The sequence below is a fragment of the Crinia signifera genome, chromosome 8 (assembly GCF_055691185.1).
Source record: "Crinia signifera chromosome 8, ASM5569118v1, whole genome shotgun sequence".
NCBI lineage: Eukaryota > Metazoa > Chordata > Amphibia > Anura > Myobatrachidae > Crinia > Crinia signifera.
The window spans coordinates 122,971,186-122,993,944 of NC_139224.1; the positions used below are offsets into that span (position 1 = coordinate 122,971,186).

Below are 22,759 nucleotides of genomic sequence, written 5' to 3' on the forward strand. Positions count from 1 at the left end.
CTACTAGCGCTAGGGCTGTTGTCTGACTAGACGTTGGACCAGAAAGGGTTAATTATACATTTACCTTATTATAAATGTAACAATTTGTGAACATGGTATTGAAGTCTTGCATGCAGTCCAGAGCCCTTGTGTAGTAATTGTATTCCAGCCTCTTCCTTATTGTGCTCAGATCCATGGGATTCTTTATAATATGATAATAATCCTGCAAAGCAACAAAAACTGTTAAATCCCAGCATTCACCAGACAAATGAGGTACTGTGCACTTACTAAAGTGTGGGTTTAAATAACCAGATTACAGACATTATCTTTTAGAAGGTGCTATATAAAGAAGTAGAATCTGATTATACCTCAAAACCTAGATTATGGGGGGTATTCAATCTTGGGTCATGGCTGTCGAGCTGGCCCGACAGCAGTAACCCTATCCTGTTATCGGTCTGCTTGACTCAGAAAAAGCATGCGGGATTCAATGTCCCACCTGCAGCAGGACAAGAAGAGGGCGTGGCCACAAGCTGCGGCCGGGAAGAGGCGAGCTGCAGCCTTCACTGCTTGTGAAGTCGGGCTCGTTCTGCCAAGATATTTTCATGGAAGACCGCATTGAATAGGGCCCCGCAGCCATCTCCCCGATTGGGAGATGGCTGCGGGAGATTGAATACCCCCCTATGTATAGAGCTAATGAAAATCTTGTAAGGGAAATCCTTAGCAAAAGTCTACATCATGTATAACTGGCAGGATTAGAAGGGTAGGCTTAACCCTTTGAGTGCCAAGGGAATTTGTCAAAATAGGTGTGAAAATTTCCAAGCAAACATTTTTATTCATCATAATGACCTGTAATGTTTACCTTCTATAGGAAATCAATGTTTCACACAATATTTTTTTTATTTCAATTTATATGTGTGAGCGACACCATCATTTTTAGTGGATATTTTGGGCATCTCACCGATGTTGGCACTAAAAAGGCCGTAATGTTCATTGTACAGAACCATTAGATACAAATGGTACCTCATGGTTTAATACAACATTGAACCCTTCACAAGTCTCTTCTCTTACGCTGTATTCACTGGTTGAAACTCTGCTAGTATAAAATGACATCGATTACATTTCTACGCAAACAGATGACTACCAGGCCATGTGACCTCCTACTTGAATAGTTAATATATTCTGCCAAGGGAAGAACAATTTATTGAGGCTTCCCACTGCAGGGAACACACATCTAAGCAGACTCTTATGTAACAGGCCTCAACCTGCCAGGGACCCAGGCGTGAATAATAATAATTGAAAAAAAAAAATCTGTTTAAAAAGGTCAAAGTATAACAAGCAAAATTTTTCTGTGGCGTTTGAACTCTGCCAAAAAGCACCCAAACTCTGCTTTCTGTTGCACAAAAGTACTCAATGCCCCATGGGGCTCTGAACTAGATTTTTCCCTAAGTCAAGCGGATTTCACCCTGCGAAGGGGACACTGCTATTAGATTAATGCGTTTCTTTGTATTATATTCAGCTGGAACAAACCAAAATAATCTTCAAGTGGTCGTTAATTGGCTGAAGAAAATGTCAGTATTGTATACTATTTACCGCAAGGCACCAATATTCACTATATGGACAAAAATAATTAGGTATCTGAGGAAGCCGCCGATCGACTAAGGGGAACCAACTCCAATAGTACTTGTTGATGTAATGGTCAGGTGTCTGAATATTTTTGTCCATATAGTGAATATTGGTGTCTAGGTATCTGAGGTAGCCGCCGATTGACTAGGAGGCAGGGAAATGCGTTATACAGCTTTGCTTTTATCTTCACATGCCACCACCGACCGGGAAACACGAATCCAGGCTGTGCATTCCAGACAGGGATGCAGTATTAAGGACGCACCAACTGCCGGGAACCAGGCTGTGGAGACGCTTACAGCTGCCCAGCATGTGGACTACAAATCCCAGAGAGCACAGAAGCAGAGCATAAGTATTGCTTATTTACCTCCATCTCTGGCTTAATTGCACTGACTGCTTCTATATGTTGCTACAGAAAGCCTACTAACAAAGTGCAATTATGGATATAAATATTAATCTCCATGGCTACTAACATTGCTCCCTCCTGCCATTAAGGAACTTTGTGCTTGTTTGCTAGTTCCAACTTTACAGAGCCTTACTAGGCAAAAAATCGGGTCATGTGTTGTTAAAAGGGAACTTTTGACATCCGTTTCTGCCCGAACAATATGGAACTTAATCACTAACAGCCTGGCTATATAATTACCATCTCTTATCAGCTTTAATAATATAATCAGCAAAATAATTTAACATACTGTATTGTTCTGTGGTACTGAAATGTTCATATATTGCTACTAAAATTTGTTTGCTTCTAGCCAGCATTGCTTCATTTGCACTTGATTTTTTATTAACATATTTGGTACTTGTTTCCTGGCAGGGAGCCCAGTACGCATTGAGGGGGTTATTTTGGTTCACTCTTTCTGACAAATACCTTCTTAGATGGACAAAACCATGTGCACTGCAGGTGGGGCAGATGTGACGCGTGCAGACAGAATTAGATTTGGGTGGGGTTTTACTTCAAAGTGAGATCTATATTGCAGTGTAAAAATAAAGCAGTCAGTATTTTCCCTGCACAGAAACAAAATAACTCGCCCAAATCTAATTCTCTCTGCACAATTTACATCTGCCCCACCTTTAGTGCACATGGTTTTGTCCATCTAAGAAGGAATTTGTCAGAAAGAGCGAACTAGAATAACCCCCTTAGAGTACTGGGCTATTCTCCGTAGTGAAATCGCATTGCATTGGATCGGATAGCATCTATAGTGCCGCCCGATGCGATGTCCATATAAAGTGCACCGGAGTGCTTATACAATGAAATATTGCATGGGATCGGAGGGCACCATAGACAGGGTGCGATCCGATGCGATATTTCATTGTATAGGCACCCATGCGATGACATGTGATGTGTGCTTACTATGAGATGTGATGTGTGCTTACTATTGAAAGCACATATGCCATTTTTTTGCGTCACCTCCACTATCCACGGCACCCCGAAGCGTGGCGAGCTCGGCGAGGGGCAGCGGAAGGCGTCCTCCGACCTTTTCATGTCAGCGTGGAGTTGACTTTATATAGTGTGGTGAGCGCAGGGACGCGGATTACTTTACATGTATTCCGCGTGTGCTCGCCACGCTTCCGGCTCGGTGGCTCGCCACACTATATAAAATCCACTACACGCCGACGTGGGTAGTGTGGGTATGAAAAAGTCGGAGGCCACGCTTCGGGGTGGCGTGGATAGTGGTGGTGTTAGGAACACATTCACACCTGCAATATCATACAGCTGACACAGTAATGGCGACATGTGTTAACTAATAACTGTAATTTAATAATTAAAAGGAAGGTCTATAGTCAATAGGTTGACAAAGGCAAAGGGAACACAAGCAAAAGGTCAAAATGGATATGGTCAACCCATGTAAAAGGTAGTTTTGAGATATTTTTGCATTTGTCGACCTTTACATTCTACGTGGACTCTGGGGATGGTAAAGTGTGCGAAGAACAACGGTAACGAACAGAGGCACTGGGTATGAGGCATGCGAGGGTCAACATGCTCAGGGTTCGACATGAGCACCAACAATACGTGGAAAAATCAAGTCTACTTTTTTATGTGTCAAACTTTTTTCACTGTTGACTTTGGCCATGTCCAACTTTTGGTGTCGACCTAATGAACCACAACCATTTCACCTCATTTATTAGAAGTGTTAGGTGATGTACCTATGCAAACTAGGGAAAACCATAAGCATTAAAAACTTGTGGCCTCCTATTGGTCCGCATGGCCACACTTTCATTGGGGCTACAGATCTGAAAGTAGGGGCCTGATTCAGAATTGACCACATGGCGGCAAACTTGCACGGCCAGCGATCAGTTTAGCCTATGCTTTGCTTTAGGTAAATCCCGGCTTGCAAATTAGATGTGCTCACTGTACAAGTGGATGTGTAAGGCTGCACATCCATTTGCGCCCGAGCGAATATGTCCAAATCCCGTCGGAAGCTGCTCGCCAGCGAATGATTTTTACAATGCACACCAGGCCAATATCGCAGCGGCTGTGTAGCCCAGGACTTTCTTGGTGGCTGCAATGAATACAGGCACATCCGAGATGTTAGACATCCGGGCAGTTCCCACCTCCATGCCCAATACATCACCATGCGTTTGGCCAGCGAACAAAAAAATTTGACTATATCAGTCGGGCTTTGAGCATTGCGGCCCGTACGCAGTATATCGATAATCAGCCGCTGTGCGAATTCGCAGCTGTGCTATCAGGTCTGAACCAGGCCCCATAAAGCCAGAGTCATAGCCCTACCAGCAACAAGTCATTCAAACCAGTGGAAGCCTCTATACCAAACAGCCTAGACAAAGGGATGAACCTCCTCTCTATTGAAAATTAATAAAAAAAAGTTTAACTGCTCAGTGCTACCCTAATCAATACTCTGACCCTTCTTTCAAAGAGAAAAAAAATGGTCACATTTGATAAAATCTCCCAAATGATTGTTTAGAAGTATGGATCACTGTGTGTATGCCCCCAAGCGATGGCAATGCGCGGTGCCACGTGTCGCCATCACCTGCTCAGATCTTGAGCACATGTAGTCAAGATCTAGTTAGATTTGGTACTTGTGTACTTTCATGGTGGCAGCTACGTAGACAGCGTAGCGTCCCTGTCAGAATGAGCGTAGTGTTCCCGCGGCCAGCGTAGTTAAAAGTAGCGTAGTGTTTCCACAAGCTTCCCTGTCAGAATCAGCGTAGTGTAGTGTACCCGCGGCCGCTTAACGTAGCCAGCGTCCCTGTCAGAAACAGCGTAGCGTACTGCAACCGCAGCCATCGTAGCCAGTCAGCAGTACGCAGTACATTGTGTGTAGTCAGTCAGCAGTATAAATTGTGTCAGATATGGCTGCCGACAAATTAAGTAATTTCAATATTATACTACTTTGTTAAGTTGCATTCTTCTTATGAACTAAAAACCAGTTACCAGTTAATACATGCCGTCATTATGGTCTCAGATGTATGATATGGCAGGTGTGAATGTGTTCCTGAAACACCCCCACTATCCACGCCAGCCCGAAGCGTGGCGAGCCCCGCGAGAGGACGCGTCCTCCAGACCTTTTCATACCCCCACTATCCACGTTGGCGTGGAGTTGATTTTAAAAAGTGTGGCGAGCGCAGCGAGCCCGAAGTGCGGCGATCACGCGTTGATTACGTTACATGTATTCCGCATCCGCTCGCCACATTTTATAAACTCAACACCACGTCGACATGGATAGTGGGGGTATGAAAAGGTCGGGAGGACGCGTAACGCATGCGCTCGCCACGCTTCGGGCTGATGTGGATAGTGGGTGTATCAAATGGAGGTATTTGCAAGTATGTTCCACGAAGCACTGGCAAATGCCTCCTTTATTGTGCATAAGATGCACTTGCGTCCGCACCCCTCTTTGTGCAGGAGACGCACGCGCTACCGAACCCCTAACCCTGTCGGCAGGGTTGTTGTACCCTGCCGCAATAGTTACTCAGACGCATGAGCGTCTCAGACAGATGGAGCGCCTCCCCATGCGGGCGCCAGAGCTGTGTGAGGCGCTCATTAGGCTTGCCAGGGACGCCTGCAGTTCCTGGCAACAGTACGGTAGTTACTTGTGCAGTTTCATGGCGGCAGCCTAAGCTACACTGATAACTTAGCTTAGGCTGCCGCCGTGAAACTACACAAACTACGTTGGGCTACGCTAATAACTTAGTTTCAAATGTAGCGTAAGCTGCCGCCGTGAAACTACACAAGCACACAAGATTGCACTGCATGTGTATCAAGAAACTGAAGTTAGCAAATATAACTCGCTGTGTGTGCTGCGCAATCTAGCCAGGGATGTGTGCTGAGTGAGCTGTGCTAACTAGATCGCTCAGCAGGGTAAGTCGCCCTGTGCGTACAGGGCTTAAGCCTCGATTAGAATAGGGAGTTTTGTTCAATATAACTAAAAATTTTAATTAAACACAATGCACTACTATTCAACTAAATATTTTATGATGGACAGAAAAGAAAACAAAAACTTCAAACAACGTTTGACAACAAACTATGTGTGCAAGAGGGGTGATCCTTTGCAAACATTTTTTGGAATAATCTACAGTCAATGTTCACCACACGTATCTCATACAGTACGGTTAATTTTTTACAGTCTTGCTATTTAATGGCCACACCTCGTACGCGCAAAGTAAAATGAATAGAAATACTGTAAGTGGTTTATATAAAAAAGCAAAAAACTTAAAAAAAAAAAAATAAAAAAAAATAAAAAAAACCACCTTTGCCTTCTAAACAGCAATTCAAAATATTCAAGTCAATGCTATTTTTAATGGAATAATCTAGAATGTGATGAAATATTTCAGCTGTTGCAGCACTGATATGGTAACCTTTCCATCTTTACCCGCAGTGTCAATTCTCCCTAAAATTTGAGAAAGACAGACTAGCTGGGACGGGCTGTCAGGAAGCAGACAATTAATGTGCATTGCTTAACCTTACAGACAGAAGATCCAGATTTAGTATGCCATTAAGAGAGACAAATCCAATATTCCATGACCTGCAGTATGCAAGAAAAAAATGGAATTATTTTGAAGCAGACCTTTTACACATATACACTTGTTTCCAAGTCCGAGTTTGGTAGGTCTAGTTGCTACAATACTCCTACAGCTAAAAAGTGACATGAATTAAAGTAAAACCCATAATCTTAACAGCGATTAAAAGTTGAAAAAATTGGTGACCTGTATATGCGGTACAAAGGGTACAGTAAACATGAAGCAGATATAATCTGGCATTATCTGGATAATTTTACAGCATCAAAGTCATTACTGTGGCAGTCTGCATGTCAGAAACAGTGGCCCGAAATGATAGGTCAAAAAATCTTAAGAGCGTTCAGAGTTCACAAGAGCTCATTTGATTCTAAAGTATTTTCCACTGATCTACACCCACAGCATATCATCACAGTAATGATCACAAGCACCCCTAGCCCCCAGCTTGCAAATGAGAGAAGAGTCATACGATGTAGAAATACAATATTGTAAGTGGCAGAGCAGGAATGAGGAAGTGTATGTTGAACGTTCTGGACAGGTGCTACTGCCACTCTAGTAACCAAATTGTTACGATTTAGCACTCTTGCGTTACCTCTCCTTACTGCGTACACTGGGCCTGATTCAAAGTTGATTGCTGATGTGCAAAATTTGCAGATCAAGCAATCAAATGACAGTGCATGCGTACAGATCACAGCGCATATGAATAAGGCCAAACAGCAACAGAAATAGCTTATGGATAGTCATCGCTCACCCCATGTAATGTGACCGACAGGAAGATTGTGTTTGGGGTGGAAACCAGAAGTTTACCAAGAGTGTCCAGAAAAGCAGGCATTTCCAGAGAGGGTCTGCGGCGTCAGCACTGGCCTCGATCAGCCTGTCGCAGATGACCGGTATGGTCAGACTTGCTCACATTTGCACACAGACTGGAAAGCTCATTTGCAGATTTCAACAGGGCAGGTTTTCTGTCTGGGCAGAGGCTACTCAGTCGTCTGCAAATTAGTAGATAAGCGATCAGGTCTGAATCAGGCCCACCATCTGGTGGTGGAAACTGGGAATTGCTCGAGATCACAGGTAATTTTTTCACAAACACAACCCCCCCTACAACCTATTGAAAAAAATAATAATAATAAAATATATATATATATATATATATATATATATATATATATATATATATATATATATATATATATATATATATATATATATATATACACATACACACTGTATAGGAAATTCTAAAACATCTTTATAAGATCAGTGACATCAGACCTGCGTGATCAATACATACAACACCTACATATTGTAGATCAGTGTTTGCCATTTCATTCCAACCAGCCAGATTGGAAAGATAATCTTGTAGTGTGTATGTGCCTTAACTGTAATTTTTTCAAACATAGCTGGTGAGTTATCACCTTCCACTTTATCTCTTCACCAGGCTTAATACATGCATCTGCCCCACAGTGTGTGGAAATTTGAGGGGGGAAAAAATGAATTTATTCCATTTTTAAATAATGCTGTAACATAAAATGTGGAAAATGGTGAAGCGCTGTGAGCACTTTCCGGATGCACTGTAGGACGATTTTGGCTATACAGCTAACAACCCGCATGTTCAGCGGGGTCACTGTGACTTCAATGAAGGATATGGTTAACAATACTGTTCAATAGGTTTGCACAATATTGTTTTAGTGTGCCGTTACCGAACCTGAAGCTCCTGCAGTCTGTTATCTGGGTTTATCTATGCAGCAGCCAGGAGAACTACTGTACCAGTACCAACATCATGGCTACAACTCCAACCCACATACTAGGACAGAAATATAAATAACGCCATGCCTGTGCCGGACATCGCTCTCCCTCTGGTCTTCTAAAGGTCACCAAGTTCTTAGACAAAGTAGATTTCTTCCCACATTAGATTAAAAATAAAAAAGCATTGGATACAGGGAACAATTTAATTTAACACCATGGAACTCAATTCTTAAGAGGACATGCAATTTTGAAGCTTTTAATAAATATTCTGTTCCCACATTGATTAACCCGATCAAATGTAATGTACGCTAATGGTCAAAAGTTGTACAGGGATGCACTTGGCATCCTGGCTGTTGGGATGTAGGCAGTCAAAATACCAATGCCGGAAACCCGACTATCGTAGTATATGTGTAGACTGCCACATAGGAGCCTGTTTGCAGGCTCCTTGCAGCACAGCGGGTCCTGCTGAACCGGACCCGTTGCACCGCTATGTGTAGACGCAGCCTTAATCCATGATAGCTTCAGTCTTCGCTAGGCCACTGGTGGTGCCGCATGCCCAGCCTCTTTCACTGCTGCAGACCAGTTGGAAGGTTGGATGGTTTTAGCCCATTACATGTTCCCTGAGAAAGGCTCAGGTATATAAGTGTTTCCAGTATTTGCCATTCTACATTTGTTTTTTTGTAAGCCCTTATTAAGTTACTGCTTACCATTGTACCATTTCAGGTTATTTATTGCAAAATTGACAAGGAATTTACCACCAATATGTCTGTACTATTACTGGAATAGTGTGTGCAGCCATGTCATGGTGGGATCATGGTCATCTCATGATGTAGGCATGGCCAAGTCCCCTACCTTTGCAACTCCCATTAATTGCCATGCAACACCTTATCACCGCTGCTCTGCTAGACCACCAAACTTTTCCAGCAGAAAATGGGCATAGTCTTTTCTAAATAGACAGTTGGTAGTTAGGTCATACCCTAATTATAGCTGCATAGTCAGTGATCTCTTTGGTCCCACGGTGCCTCAATGGCGAGATTGATAGGTGCTTAGCAGTGGTGGAATTTACGTAGGTGCTACAGTACTGCAGCCACACCAGTAAAAAAAGACCACAAACACTAAGCCGAGACGCCATATTCCCTGGGGCTAGAATTGCACGTGATACAGCCTATGCTGTACTTTCAAATACGATGTGTCGCAATTCACTGCCCCGGGATACGTCAAATCCTTGTGGCAGCCATGAGATCTCCAAATCCAATCCAATGGAAGGGACTCATGACACATCATACTCTATTGGCCTGATGGGTCGAAATGGTGTGAAAAAGGGCCATATCATACTAGCGTATAGGCACCTTAAGAGCTTCCAGCATAAAGTGCACACTGTGATAACATGCCATTTGTTATTTTGGTATAACTAGTTCCTCATGCCTCTGATGTTACATGTTCATAGTGAGTGGATTGGCCAGGACTGGTCCAGCCCTCAAAATGTCTACCACCACTATGCAACAGCTACAAAAGGTTACAGGTTCATAGATCATTGTCTTACTGGAAGGTTCAGCTTTGCAGCATCCACAGGCTGCTGGAATGGCCAGGAAAAGTTGTGTCTCCATAACGCCTTTAACACGACCTTCTCCAGATACTGTAACTGGTTAGTCAGGCGTCCGGTCTTCTTGCGATTAATGTATTCTGGTGGAGGTGGATTCAAAATAGATACTTGCAGCTGCCTGCTTGACATGATGCATCAATCCAGTGTAAATCGCTAGTCTTCCTTCCCCTGCAAATGGAAATGTTAGAGGAATCAGTGAAGAGACAAATAACAGCCAACCCCATAGGAAAGCGCACAGAAAATAGGGCAATAAACACTCCGTTGCAGTTCAGCTATATAACACATATATGAAATCAAAAAGATTTGTATTTAATTAACTGTAAATGTTGAAAATGATCAAAATATTTCAGTTTTACTTCTGGTAGAAATGTATAATACCACATGAAATAAAGCTGCTGTAGTGAGAGGATTTAAAGGAAAAAAAAGTTTCCTACTAAGGGTAACAGCTTTGCAAAGTGTGACAACACTATTTCGACAGTAGCTATTTCTCAAGTTTGATTGTAGTGGTTAGGAAAGGGGGCGCGATAAGATGGCAGAGGACATAACCCCGCATGCACACACAACCAATTCTATAGACATGACTGAATGCAATCGAACATCTACCAGAAATGAATGTGAAAAATTGGAGATCTCGCCATTCCAATCAGCCAGATCTCGGACATCACTGTTCGCGCAGTTTGAAGACTGCACTCGCAGATCATGTTAACATGGGTTAACACAAACTGCCATATCATGCAAGTAGCCCAACATATTGCCAACTTGAGTCATTAACACATAGCGATACATTTCCTATGTAGTGCTTTGTTAGACACTAGATTGGGCGCTATCCTTTTAGCAGCAGCGTTCGCATTCCTTAGCGGATACCCACTGTTAATCAGGTTTAATGCACGATAACCGATAAGTAGCGGTCAGACGGTAAAAACGTGTTAATCAGGACTTATCCCTGATCCCAGATCAATTTTTGGCTGAAAAAAGTGGCCGCTAATTGGATACTGCAGTAAAGAACCATCGGTCATTAATTACAATATCTGCCACTGATCATCCTTGAGCTGTTCCTACAACTTCATTGGAGTCCACCTGTGGTAAAGTCAGGATAGTGGAATACATGTAAAGTAATCCGCATGCGCTCGCCACGCTTCGGGCTCGGTGGCTCGCCACGCTTTATAAAATCAACTCCACGTCGTGGATAGTGGGGGTATAAACAAGTCGGGAGGACATGCAACGTGTCCGCTCGCCACGCTTCGAGCTGGCGTGGATAGTGGGGGTTTCAAATGGAGGCATTTGCCAGTATCATGTAGTAGTAGTAACATGGAGCACTGGCAAATGCCTCCTTTATTGTGCATGAGACGCACTTGCAGCCGCACCCCCCCTTTGTGAAGAAGACGCACGCGCTACCGAACCCCTAACCATGTCGGCAGGGTTGCCGTACCCTGCCGCAATACTTTCTGAAACGCTCCTGCGTCTAAAACAGATGGAGCACCTCTCCGCCAGCGCCCGGATGATCCCCTATCCACCGGCATCCACCAGTGGAGAGGGGATCATGCGGGCGCCGGCGCTGTGTGAGGCACTCATTAGGCTTGCCAGGGACACCGGGGACAGAGCTGCAGCACCCGGTGACAGTACGGTGACTACGCTAACTACACAGGGCTGCCGCGGAGACACTATACTAGGCAGCCGTTGGGCTACGCTGACAACGTAGCTTAGGCTGTTGCTGTGAAACTACACAAGTACCCATTTAAGCCCGAAGCATGGTGAGCGGTACACTTAGTGTCCATGTCGACCTATGTCGACAGACACCCTAAAAACATAAAAAAACCATGTCCACCTTTTATCCATGTCTACCTTTTGGATGTCGACCTTGTGACCCTGTCGACCATTAGTGGTCGACCATATGATTGAAGACCTAGACACTGTAGATGATTTCTACCATAACCCTTTTCTAAATAGACAGTTGGGAGTTAGGTCATGCCCTAATTATAGCTGCATAGTCAGTGATATCTTTGGTCCCACTGTACCGCAATAGTGAGATTGAGATGTGCTTAACAGTGGTGGAATTTACCTAGGGCTACAGTACTACAGCTCCCTACAGTGAAAAAACAAACCCATACACCAGTGGTTCCCAAACTGTGCGCCTCGGCACCCTCGGGTTGGTGGACCAAAACTAGTGCTGGCGGCTGCCAATAATAATATATGTGGACAAACAGAAGCAAATCCTGTCCCTCACCAGATAACTGTGACATATACACACAATGCACTGAATTTCTCGATAAGAAGCATTTGGCCTATAGGTGCCTTGAAAATATTTTGATGCTCTAGGGCGCCGTGATTCAAAAAAGTTTGGGAACCCCTGCCATACACTAAGCTGAGACGTCTGGTGGCTAGAATAGCATACGATACATTCAATGCAGGCCTTCTGTTTTTTATTTTTATCTTTTTTAAATACATTTTCACGGGATGCAGTTAAAATCCCGGCGGTCGGGATCCCGGCGTTCAGAATCCCGACGCCGGAATCCCGACCGCCGAAATCCTGACACATTCTCCCTCCTGGGGTGTCCACGGCACCCCTGGAGGGAGAATAAATTAGTGTGCCGAGCGTAGTGAGCGTAGTGAGGCACCGGGCCCGCTGCGTGGCGAGCGCAGCGAGCCCTCAAGGGGGGGCGATCCACGTCCCCCCCTTGTCGGGATTTTGGCTGTCGGGATTCTGAATGCCGGGATTCAGTACTGAATCCATTTTCACATAGGATTGCAGCTTTAAAAAAAACCCAGTTCATAAATAATAAAGAAGGAAATAGTTCGCTTTTATATTGATCTAAACTAGCATTACAGGGCGCACACATGAAACCTAGCCCACTGTTTTAATTCAGATAATCTAAATACATTGTTTACTAAAAACTGTAAAAAATGTGAAACTCATGTCAACCCCATTGTTGACCTAATGCTTGTGTAGACCTTCATACCACGTCGACCTAAGCCATGTCAAACTATTTCATGTGCCGGTACTTGTGGAGTATCACGGCTCCCACGACCTGCATCGTATGCAGATCGTATGCTAAAAATCGCATCGCATGTGGCATACGATGGCATACGATGCGATGCGATGTTTTACCGATTTTTGACTATTTTTGCTCAAAAATCGTATGCCATCGCATAACATCGTATGCCATATGTAGTGGCATACGATGTCATACCGATTTTTGAGCAAAAATGGTCAAAAATCGGTAAAACATCGAATGGCATCGTATGCCATGTGTAGATGTCATACGATGCGATACGATGTTTTACCGATTTTTGAGCATTTTAGCTCAAAAATCGTATGCGATCGCATCGGATGCCATACGATGGCATGCGATGCGATGGCACCCGATTTTGGACTGAAATGCATCAGAATGCATTGAAATGTGTATTAAAGTAGTGAAATGCCCCAAATGCCATTTTTCATAGTGCACCACCCCCACTATCAACGTCAACCCGAAGCGTGGCGAGCGCAGCGAGCCCGCGAGGGGCGGCGGTACGCGTCCTACGACCTTTTCATACCCCCACTATCCACGTCGGCGTGGAGTTGAGAATAGAATAGTGTGGCGAGCGCAGCGAGCCACCGAGCCCGAAGCGTGGCGAGCGCAGCGAGGGCACGCGGATACCTTCACAGCTATAAGCGTCTCCTCGCGGGCTTCACAGGTATCCGCGTCCGCTCGCCACACTATTCTATTCTCAACTCCACGCCGACATGGATAGTGGGGGTATGAAAAGGTCGTAGGACGCGTACCGCTGCGCTCGCCACGCTTCGGGTTGACGTTGATAGTGGGGGTGGTGCACTATGAAAAATGGCATTTGGGGGCATTTCACTACTTTAATACACATTTCAATGCATTCTGATGCATTTCAGTGCAAAATCGGGTGCCATCGTATGGCATCCGATGCGATCGCATACTATTTTTGAGCTAAAATGCTCAAAAATCGGTAAAACATCGTATCGCATCGATGGCATACGATGCCATGCGATGTTTTACCGATTGTTCACCATTTTTGATCAAAAATCGGTAAAACATCGTATCGCATCGTATGACACTACATATGGCATACGATGTTATGCGATGTTTTACCGATTTTTGACAATTTTTGCTCAAAAATCGGTAAAACATCGTATCGCATCGTATGACATCGTATGCCACTACATATGGCATACAATGCCATGCGATGGCATACGATTTTTGAGCAAAAATGCTCAAAAATCGGTAAAACATCGCATCACATGCCATCGTATGCCACTACATATGGCATACGATGCCATACGATGGGAGCCGTGATACTCCACAAGTACCCATGTGCCTACCTAAGCCCTGTCGACCTTCAGTGGTCGACCCTATGACCCATACTGGGTTGGCCAGGCCTGAGCTAGAAGGATGCATGCTGACTACCACTGCTGTAGAGCAAAGTCCTGAGAACACCTGAAATATATCAGCATCATTACAGCACCACTACATTGTGGTTAACGCCAAGGTAATCTGATTACCTGTAACGGTGCCAACACACTGTGCGATAGCCGCATGACCTCATTGCATACAGTTTACATTGTACAGCGTTTCTTCTGGCGTGTCAAATAGATATGTGCATGCAGTACTTTTCCTGCTAGATTTGAACCAAATGCGATGCAATCTAGTACAAAACGCATCAAGGACACATCTCGCCATGGCCATTATTCTGGTTCACTGGCAAAGGCAAATTCCTTCTCAAATGGACAAAACCATGTGCACTGCAGGTGGGGCAGATGTAACTTGTGCAGAGAGAATTAGATTTGGGTGGGGTCTTACTTCAAAGTGAGATTAATACTGCAGTGTAAAAATAAAGGTGCGTACACACGGGGGAGATATATTGCTAGCATATATATAGGACCAGCGATTACAATGGGGCAGAAAACGGGAGCGCGCACCCGGCGATTTATCGCCGGGGCACACTTCCATCACTGGCAATATGGTTGCCATCACTGGCAATTCTCTCTTCCCAGCGATTATAGCCCCTATCGCCCCCGTGTGTACACAGCATTAAGCAGACCGTATTTTCCCTGCACAGAAACAAAATAACGCCTCTAAATTTCTCTCTGCACATGTTACATCTGCCCCCCTGCAGTGCACATGGTTTTGTCCATTTGACCATACTAGCTTTAGTTTACATTTGAGTTGAAGAACAAAAAACAAACAAAAGCAGACTGCATATTCCTACATTCATTTTGCCTTCTGGAGAATTCATGCAATCATCTCAGACAGTGGCTCATGGAAGGATGGTGGTACTGTGGTTACAGGACTGGTATCAATCTAGTCTTCCAAAACAGAAAAAAACAGATTATAAACACATGTTTTCCTAATCGAATAAGCTAGACATTTGCCTCAGCAGGCAGAACGTGCAGCAAAATAGACCAACATTGCTCACCAGGAAAATTGGTATCCAGCTGCATTGAGTTTGGGGCCAATTAACTTTATAACTGAATACTTTGCTATAATGTCAGTTCCTGACAATGGTGAGATCATGTATGAAAATACAACTCTCACTCCATCTACCAAATAAAAAAATTACCACAATTCAGGAATTGCCATATATTGTCTGAAATTAAAGAAAGGTACTGCTTACATACTGTATATGTCCATGCACGGACTAGGGGGTATCAAAAGATCTCTGCACAATCTGAGAATCAGATGCGTATATATATAATTCACATATCTGCACACCTCTATAGGGAGCAATGCTACTGGCCACTGTGTCTGATCATTCTGGCAGCACTGAGCTCTCCCTCAATATCTTTGGATCCCATATTTTTAAAAATAGAAAACAAACATTGTATCAATGTGCCTGTAGATACTCCGCTCACCATGCTTAGGGTACTATTATATTCCCACTCTATACCTACTTGAATAGTAAACTATGAAAAACCACCTTTAAGAAAGAAAACACATGAAAAACTTACGTCAACCCTTTGTCAACTTTTCCTATGTCAATCATAAGCTTGTGTCGACCTTTTGGCAGGGTCACACCTTTATAGGTGTCGACCTAGTCGCTGCCAACCTAGACTTTGTCTATCCACTGACTGCATGCTGGCCAAACACCATAGTAATTATTAGGAGAGAGCTGACTGCTGTGCTATGCCTTGCACCCATTCTACTTAATTTATCTAAGGAGTAGGTGTGTAGGCTTTGGCAGACTCAAATGAGGAGGGATCAGCAGATACGAGACAACTTGTTATATATTATATTATCACAGAGGTTACTTGGGCTACATTTGTCTATTACTATATACTGTACAAACACTTCCACATCTACACACAGTAATACAGGTATGCAATACAGCTCTTTTTAGGTCAGGAAGAGTACAGCTATGCATGGGGGCACAAGTGGGGGCAGTCGGTCAGGCAGGGGACAGGTGGGGGCAGTCAGGCAGGGGACAGGTGGGGGCAGTCAGGCAGGGGACAGGTGGGGGCAGTCGATCAGGTAGGGGACAGGTGGGGGCAGTCGGTCAGGCAGGGCACAGAGGTGCTCAGGTGGGAGCAGCCGGTCAGGCAGGGCACAGAGGTGCACAGGTGGGAGCAGCCGGTCAGGCAGGGCACAGGGGTACATAAATTGTGTCAGATGATAAGGGAGAGGAGAGGTACATATTGGGGCAATTGGTCAGGCAGGGCACAGGGGTATACAGGCTGAAGCCATTAGATATGGCATACGTGTACATGAATGAGGCTGTTGGTCAACCAACTGCACATAGACAGATACCTCCCAACATGACTCTCTCCAGGAGGGACACAATGCTCTGTTTCTGTACTTCCCCTTAATTTGTGATGGATCACCTGCTTTGAACAGGTTAACTGATAAAAAAGGTGCTTACACTCCTAAATTAAGACAGAAGTCCAGGAATAGAGCATTCTGTCCCTCCTGGAGAGGGTCATGTTGGGAGGTATGTAGACGTTAGAGCAGTTGGTTAGGCAGGGCATGGGACATTTGGCCATTAAGGGTACAGGGCGTATTAGTTGATCAAGCAGGTGTACATGGCTGAACGGATGAGGGCAGTAAGTGAAGCACGGGACATGGATGTGAGCATTTGGACACGGTAACGTCTATTACACATGAAGTTATGTATTGCTCATCTACCCACACTGCTGGAGGCCGCAGCATGAACAACCCAGCCAGCCAATGCCACACAAGCAGTTTACCTGGCGGTCACAGCTGGTGTCCTCATAACTCACTCTACCGAGCGCAGCAGCTCCGCACCGACCGCACTTCCGCCCACTTTATAGACGTCAGTTGCCCAAACGCTCTATGGGCGTGATCAGTGCGTCCCCTGCGTCAGCGCGCGATGCCGTGACGCCGCAGCGCGCCGCTGGTGGTGGGCTGGGTGAGATTGTCGCCACACTGCGTCTGACTGCGCGCACGACAGCACACATCACCAACACGTATGCCGGCAAGCAACCTGCTTCGCAGTGCGGCCGCCAGTGCCTCCATGCCATGGTCCCTGAGTCTGCCACTATAGCCTACATAGCTAATCCTGTGTTACTGGCGTTCGCTATGCATGCGCAGTAGCCCTCATGTGGCCATTTTATAGTAGAGCAGACGCTGATTGATTGCGTGCTTGCTTCTAGTTTCTCTGACATCCGTAGGGCTGGTCGGATCATGGTGTGCAGTATACAGTATACCCCGCCCATGCTTACAGTATACAAAATGTTCTCCAACGGGAATACACTGTGTAGGGATGGCCATCTATCATTTGAAGTCATTGATGGTTTATGGCAGATGCCGAATTGGCCAGAATACTTTTGCCATGGATGTGGGAGAACCAGATGGTTTCCCTACATCGATGGCAAAGGAGAACCGATGTTTCCTTTTCTTTTTTATGGTGCTGGAACATGGAGCATAGCTCCGCCCTTTGACACCTGAAAGTACGGGCCCCCAAGTTCTGATTGGCCCATGGGCCATTCAGTCAAATAAAATGGATGACCATCGGTGGCACACCCACGGGGAGGTGTGCGAATTTTAACTATCTAGTTAAAGTTTGTTCTGTGCATACGCTCACTGCCCATAATCCCTACAGCCATGTGGCTGGGTCCCTTTTTTTATTAGTAATGTCAACAGATTCTCAAGTGTTTTTGATTTCTTTGATCATATTTAGAAACAATTTGAACCACGTTGTTTGAAACTGGTAAGGTGCATACACATTGAACGATGCCAGAAGCGTTCCGGCATTGTTCACGTGTGTATCAAATCGTTCATTGTACGTACACACAGACCGCTTTGATACACAAAAGATTGGTCTATGATCTTCCTGCATGCAGGAAAGATCATAGACCATTGTTAATGATTGGCAGGACACGCATTGTTAACTATGCACAGAACAATTTGAACGATTGGTCATTCCCATCGATTGGGAACGCCCACATTGTCCTTTTAATCGTTCCGTGTGTTCTGTCTGGCCTGATTCATTGTTGGACACCTTGCCGCAATGGCGGTTGTGGGAAATTATGCAAAGAAGAAAAAAAAAAAAAACAGCAGTCCTGAAAAGTACAGATGCCCACTGGTGTCATTGGCAAGTATTCAATGCCGGTGCGATCGGCCGGCGAGGGGGTTAAACTGCGAGGATCACAGAAAACCAGTGGGGAATCCTCGCAGTCACAGAACGGCGAGGATTCCCCTAAACTGCGAGAGCAAACTCGCTGTAATTAGCCTCGATTCTCGCAGTTTTTGGAGGCACATTCGCAAATTCCCCCTCGCTCAAAAAACGGAGCGAGGGGGAATTTGGGAATGAGGGGGGTCAGTTGAATACTGACAGGGTGAGCGGTGACTGCGAGCAAAAAGTCCTGCTCGCAGTCACCGCTCGCCCACGGCATTGAATATATGCCTTTGTATAGGCACAGCAACTGCATATACATTCCCAGTGAACACGCAGATCTAGTTTCAGTAAATCATTGACCACACAGCATGGCACCCTGAACAGAGGTGCCGAATGCACACTTAGTATGGATTCACAGGTGTAGCCAGTGCTCCAAACATGGCCGCATGTTACAGCCCCAATGTGCATGCTTTTTGCCATTACTTCCCCGTCAGTTCCCAGAAAGTTAAGTAATATGAGTGGCATTGCTATTAGACTTTGACGCATGAGGAGTGCAAAGCATGTGCATGCAGAATTTTAACAACAATCACTTCATTGCAAAAATATTGACATAGCGTCCATCATCTCACTTTTATAGGCATCATAATGATGGATTAGGCAAAAGAATGTGTTTCAGAAGTTAAAAACACCTATCTGCTATTAGTCTGTTGTTTGGTAGGGTTTGTATTCAGTTTTCGTTTGATTTTACGAACTGACTGTTAGTGGATCTCCAATCTGCAATGAGTTCGATGAGAAAGTACAACTTTTCCCGATGATCAGTAGTGGATTGTGGTCCCCCACCACACACACACACTTTAGTCATTTGCAAAACTGACTAGAAATCAGTGGAAATACACAAAATTAGTAAAAAATGACCTTTGGTAAATATACGATATAAGTGATCTTGCCCAAAAAGGGGCCACTTTTCTCGCAAAAAAATGGGCTATAATTGGTTTGCCCAATAATGACCTTTAATATATATTTAGTTATGTACAGTTTCTTATATTACGCAGCATACTCCATGGCGCTTTACAATAGGAAACAGTGATAAAAACAAACTGGGTAGTAACAAAACGACAGAGGTAGGAGGGCCCTGCTTGCAAGCTTACACTCTATGGGCCTTATTCTGGTTCACTCTTAGAGGCAAATTCCTTCTCAAATGGACAAAACCATGTGTACTGCAGGTGGGGCAGATGTAATGTGCAGAGAGAATTAGATTTGGATGAGTTATTTTGTTTCTGTGCAGGGTAAATACTGGCTGCTTTATTTCTACACTGCAATATAGATCTCACTTTGAAGAAAAACCCCACCCAAATCTAGTTCTCTCTGCACAAGTTACATCTGCCCCACCTGCAGTACACATGGTTTTGTCCATTTGAGAAGGAATTTGCCTTTAAGAGTGAACCAGAATAAGGCCCTATATATCGTGACAAAAATGGACTTGGCTAAAAGTATACTCTCTAAAAGATGAGATGGACATTCTCATTCCCCTAAACCTAGTAGATATATCTGTAGATCAATTGATATGCAGTTCAGGCAGTGTGTTCTCTATATACGCTACACAATCCATCGGGACTGACATCACATGGAAATCTGCCCGCCCTGTGAGCTGTCAATCACTGGTGGCTCCTACATCGGCTGTTGGATCACCCGTACACATCAGCACTGTTGCAGATATATCGATGGTACTGACTGGTCGATGGTGCACGGAGATATCTGCTGTTCAATTGAATGTTTGATACAGTATATTGCCCAGTGTTTATGCCCCTTTTAGGGCTAAATTATACAACACTATCTCAACAATGTATCATTATTATGTACAATTAAGAATATTACATCAGGTTTTCTCCTCTCTCCCAATAGAGTTTACACTAAACTTCAAATGTATTGTTATCTTTTACAATGTAAGTTTGCAGGACAGAGTCATTTTGCAGACCCTCCTGTAGATAAGGTAAAGCATTTGCAGCTGTGTAAATGGCTTGTTTCCATAATAGAGGGAATTTAACTTGGAGTGTATTCACTTTCAGCTACTCAGGTTGAAAGTTAATAGAACTTTGGCAGATTTTCTTTTTTCCTAGGGATGCAAATTGCAAATGTTCAGTCACTTTCTTTACCAGCAGAAAAATATCTAAACATCTGTGAAATTGATTAACTTTTTTTGTTATACAATACATTTACAAAATGGAGAACGCTACCAAGAAAGGTGTTTTATAACTATTGGTAAGGAGCCATAGCATGTTAAAATGTGTCAGCCATAACTGCTTGTGCAATGACAATAGCCCCCAACTGGAATTACAATCCACTAGTTTAACCTGATGTTTAAGGTAAACATTGCTGGTGAAAGAACTTAGCAGTTTTACCTAGTGGACTGCATACCATCTCCATCACCACAGGGAGAAATGTACTAAACCCATAATTGCCTACCCTTTCGTAAACTGGGGTATTCTGTGTAAGGGAGGTTGCTGTAGTTGCAGATTAATGGGCCCCCGACAAGATATCGGTTTGGGGCCCTACAACAATCCATAGCACTATATTTTTGCTGCTAGTTGCAGGCGGCATCATAGAGAACCTGGCGCGTGCGCAGTCTACCGATAAATGCTCAGCTGCGTAAACATTAGCAGTCAGGCTCTGGATCTTTTGGAAGTAGGCTTAATACCTGTGTCACATTTAAAGTAATCTGACTGCCCACATACAGTGGATGAAACCATTTTGTGTGTGTAAACATTTTTGATCCTGACTTTCAGAATGTGATCAGGTCCATGTGATGTCATGGCATCATGCGGTAGTCACACAATGCTCCTCTGGGAATGTTTTAGATGATGACATTCGGGTCAAAAAACAATGGAAAACCCCATGTCGACCTTTTGACTGTCGACCTAGCCCATGTCGACCTAATGCTTTTATCGTCCCAATGTCATGTCGACCTTGACCCATGTCGACCTTGCTGCATGTCGACCCAATGCTTGTCGACCTGGTTGTGGTCGACCCAACGATCCCAACCCACTACTTTAATGGTCAACTGTAGTAGATGTCTTCAGGCTCTCGCCACTACCAGATGGATCCAGTGAATCCTTCATAATTGTATCAGGCAGCTCTCGTTCTTCCTTCTACAAATCCAGCGACTGAACATAACAGAGGTGACAGCGATTGTGTGTTCAGTGGTCACTATCACCTGTATTATTGTCTGTATTGTGAGCTGTCAGAAGAAAATAATCCAGAAATCAGAGTGAAAAACATGAGCATTCCACGTGCAAATGTGATAAAATAATGCAAATCAAATGTTCCTTATGGGGGCCAATTCAGACCTGTTTGCAGGGGCGCAAATTTGCACGGCGGCCGATTATCTATAGACTGTGAATGCCTATGGCTCGTTGTACACATGCGTAAGACCGTCCTGTGAAGAAAACCTATTTTTTCTATCCGCAATCCATTCACAAGGTGATTGGCAGGTAGTAAACATCTATGGATTGTAACTGACTATTCCATGGCAGTGCCAAGATAAACACTAGATGTGCCGGTAAAACCGCTGGGAGTTTCCGGAAAAATGCAGGCGTGTGTTTGGGGGAGGGTGTGTGATGTCAGCACAGGCCGGATATGCCTGTTTTCATTGCAGCCGCCGTGTAAGTCTCCGACTACTCTGAGCCTGCAACGAGTGGTGCCCAGTGGAAAAATCATACAATGATCAGCATGTAACAAAGTGTTTTGAACATACTCACACGGCTGCGAAGTCTTTGCACAACAGGCACATCCATTTGCACAGCGGGCACATTCATTCGCACAGCGGGCACATCCATTCGCACAGCGGGCACATTCATTTGCTAGGTGGGATTTCACTCTAGTGGAGTGGAGTCTCTTTGATCACTGGCTGCTGCACATTGGTGGCTGTGCGATCAGGTATCAGTTGCCCCCAATTTTATTGATATAAAACAGACTATTATAAAAGTTGTATAGTTTCCATAGATGCTCTGCAGTACAGCTTTTGAAGGGAGAATTGTTTTCCTCACATGCCAACAGGGTGCATGCCAGTGGTTGATATACTGGTGCCATAATACAAACTAGTGGCCACAACCGCAGCTCCAGATTCACAACCTCACTGGAGATGCAGGTGCCGGAATGCCTGCTGGGATTCTGATCATCGGGATGCTGCTGTCAGTCTTCTTACCCCGTTCTTGCATCTGTATTCCATGCCAAACCACTTTTCAGCACAATTAACTATGTTCC

The 22,759-nt window shown here is 44.4% G+C and overlaps 1 protein-coding gene across 5 annotated transcripts in view; it reads right to left on the reverse strand.

Moving 5' to 3' along the window:
• Positions 1 to 17,266, reverse strand: part of BRDT (bromodomain testis associated) — a 95,133-nt gene extending 77,867 nt beyond the window's left edge. For 2 of the 5 annotated variants that reach the window (XM_083157111.1, XM_083157107.1), the window contains exons 1-4: positions 17,109 to 17,266; positions 15,137 to 15,233; positions 9,860 to 10,087; positions 65 to 202 (exon numbers count right to left, since the gene is read on the reverse strand). In XM_083157111.1, coding sequence (XP_083013237.1) covers positions 65 to 202; positions 9,860 to 10,048 — 327 coding nt within the window. In that variant the 5' untranslated portion in view covers positions 10,049 to 10,087; positions 15,137 to 15,233; positions 17,109 to 17,266. Of the gene's footprint in view, positions 1 to 64; positions 203 to 9,859; positions 10,088 to 15,136; positions 15,234 to 15,343; positions 15,361 to 17,108 lie in introns of those variants that run through there. The other 3 variants (XM_083157108.1, XM_083157109.1, XM_083157110.1) reach the window with 3 other exon arrangements.
• Positions 17,267 to 22,759: the final 5,493 nt, after the last annotated feature.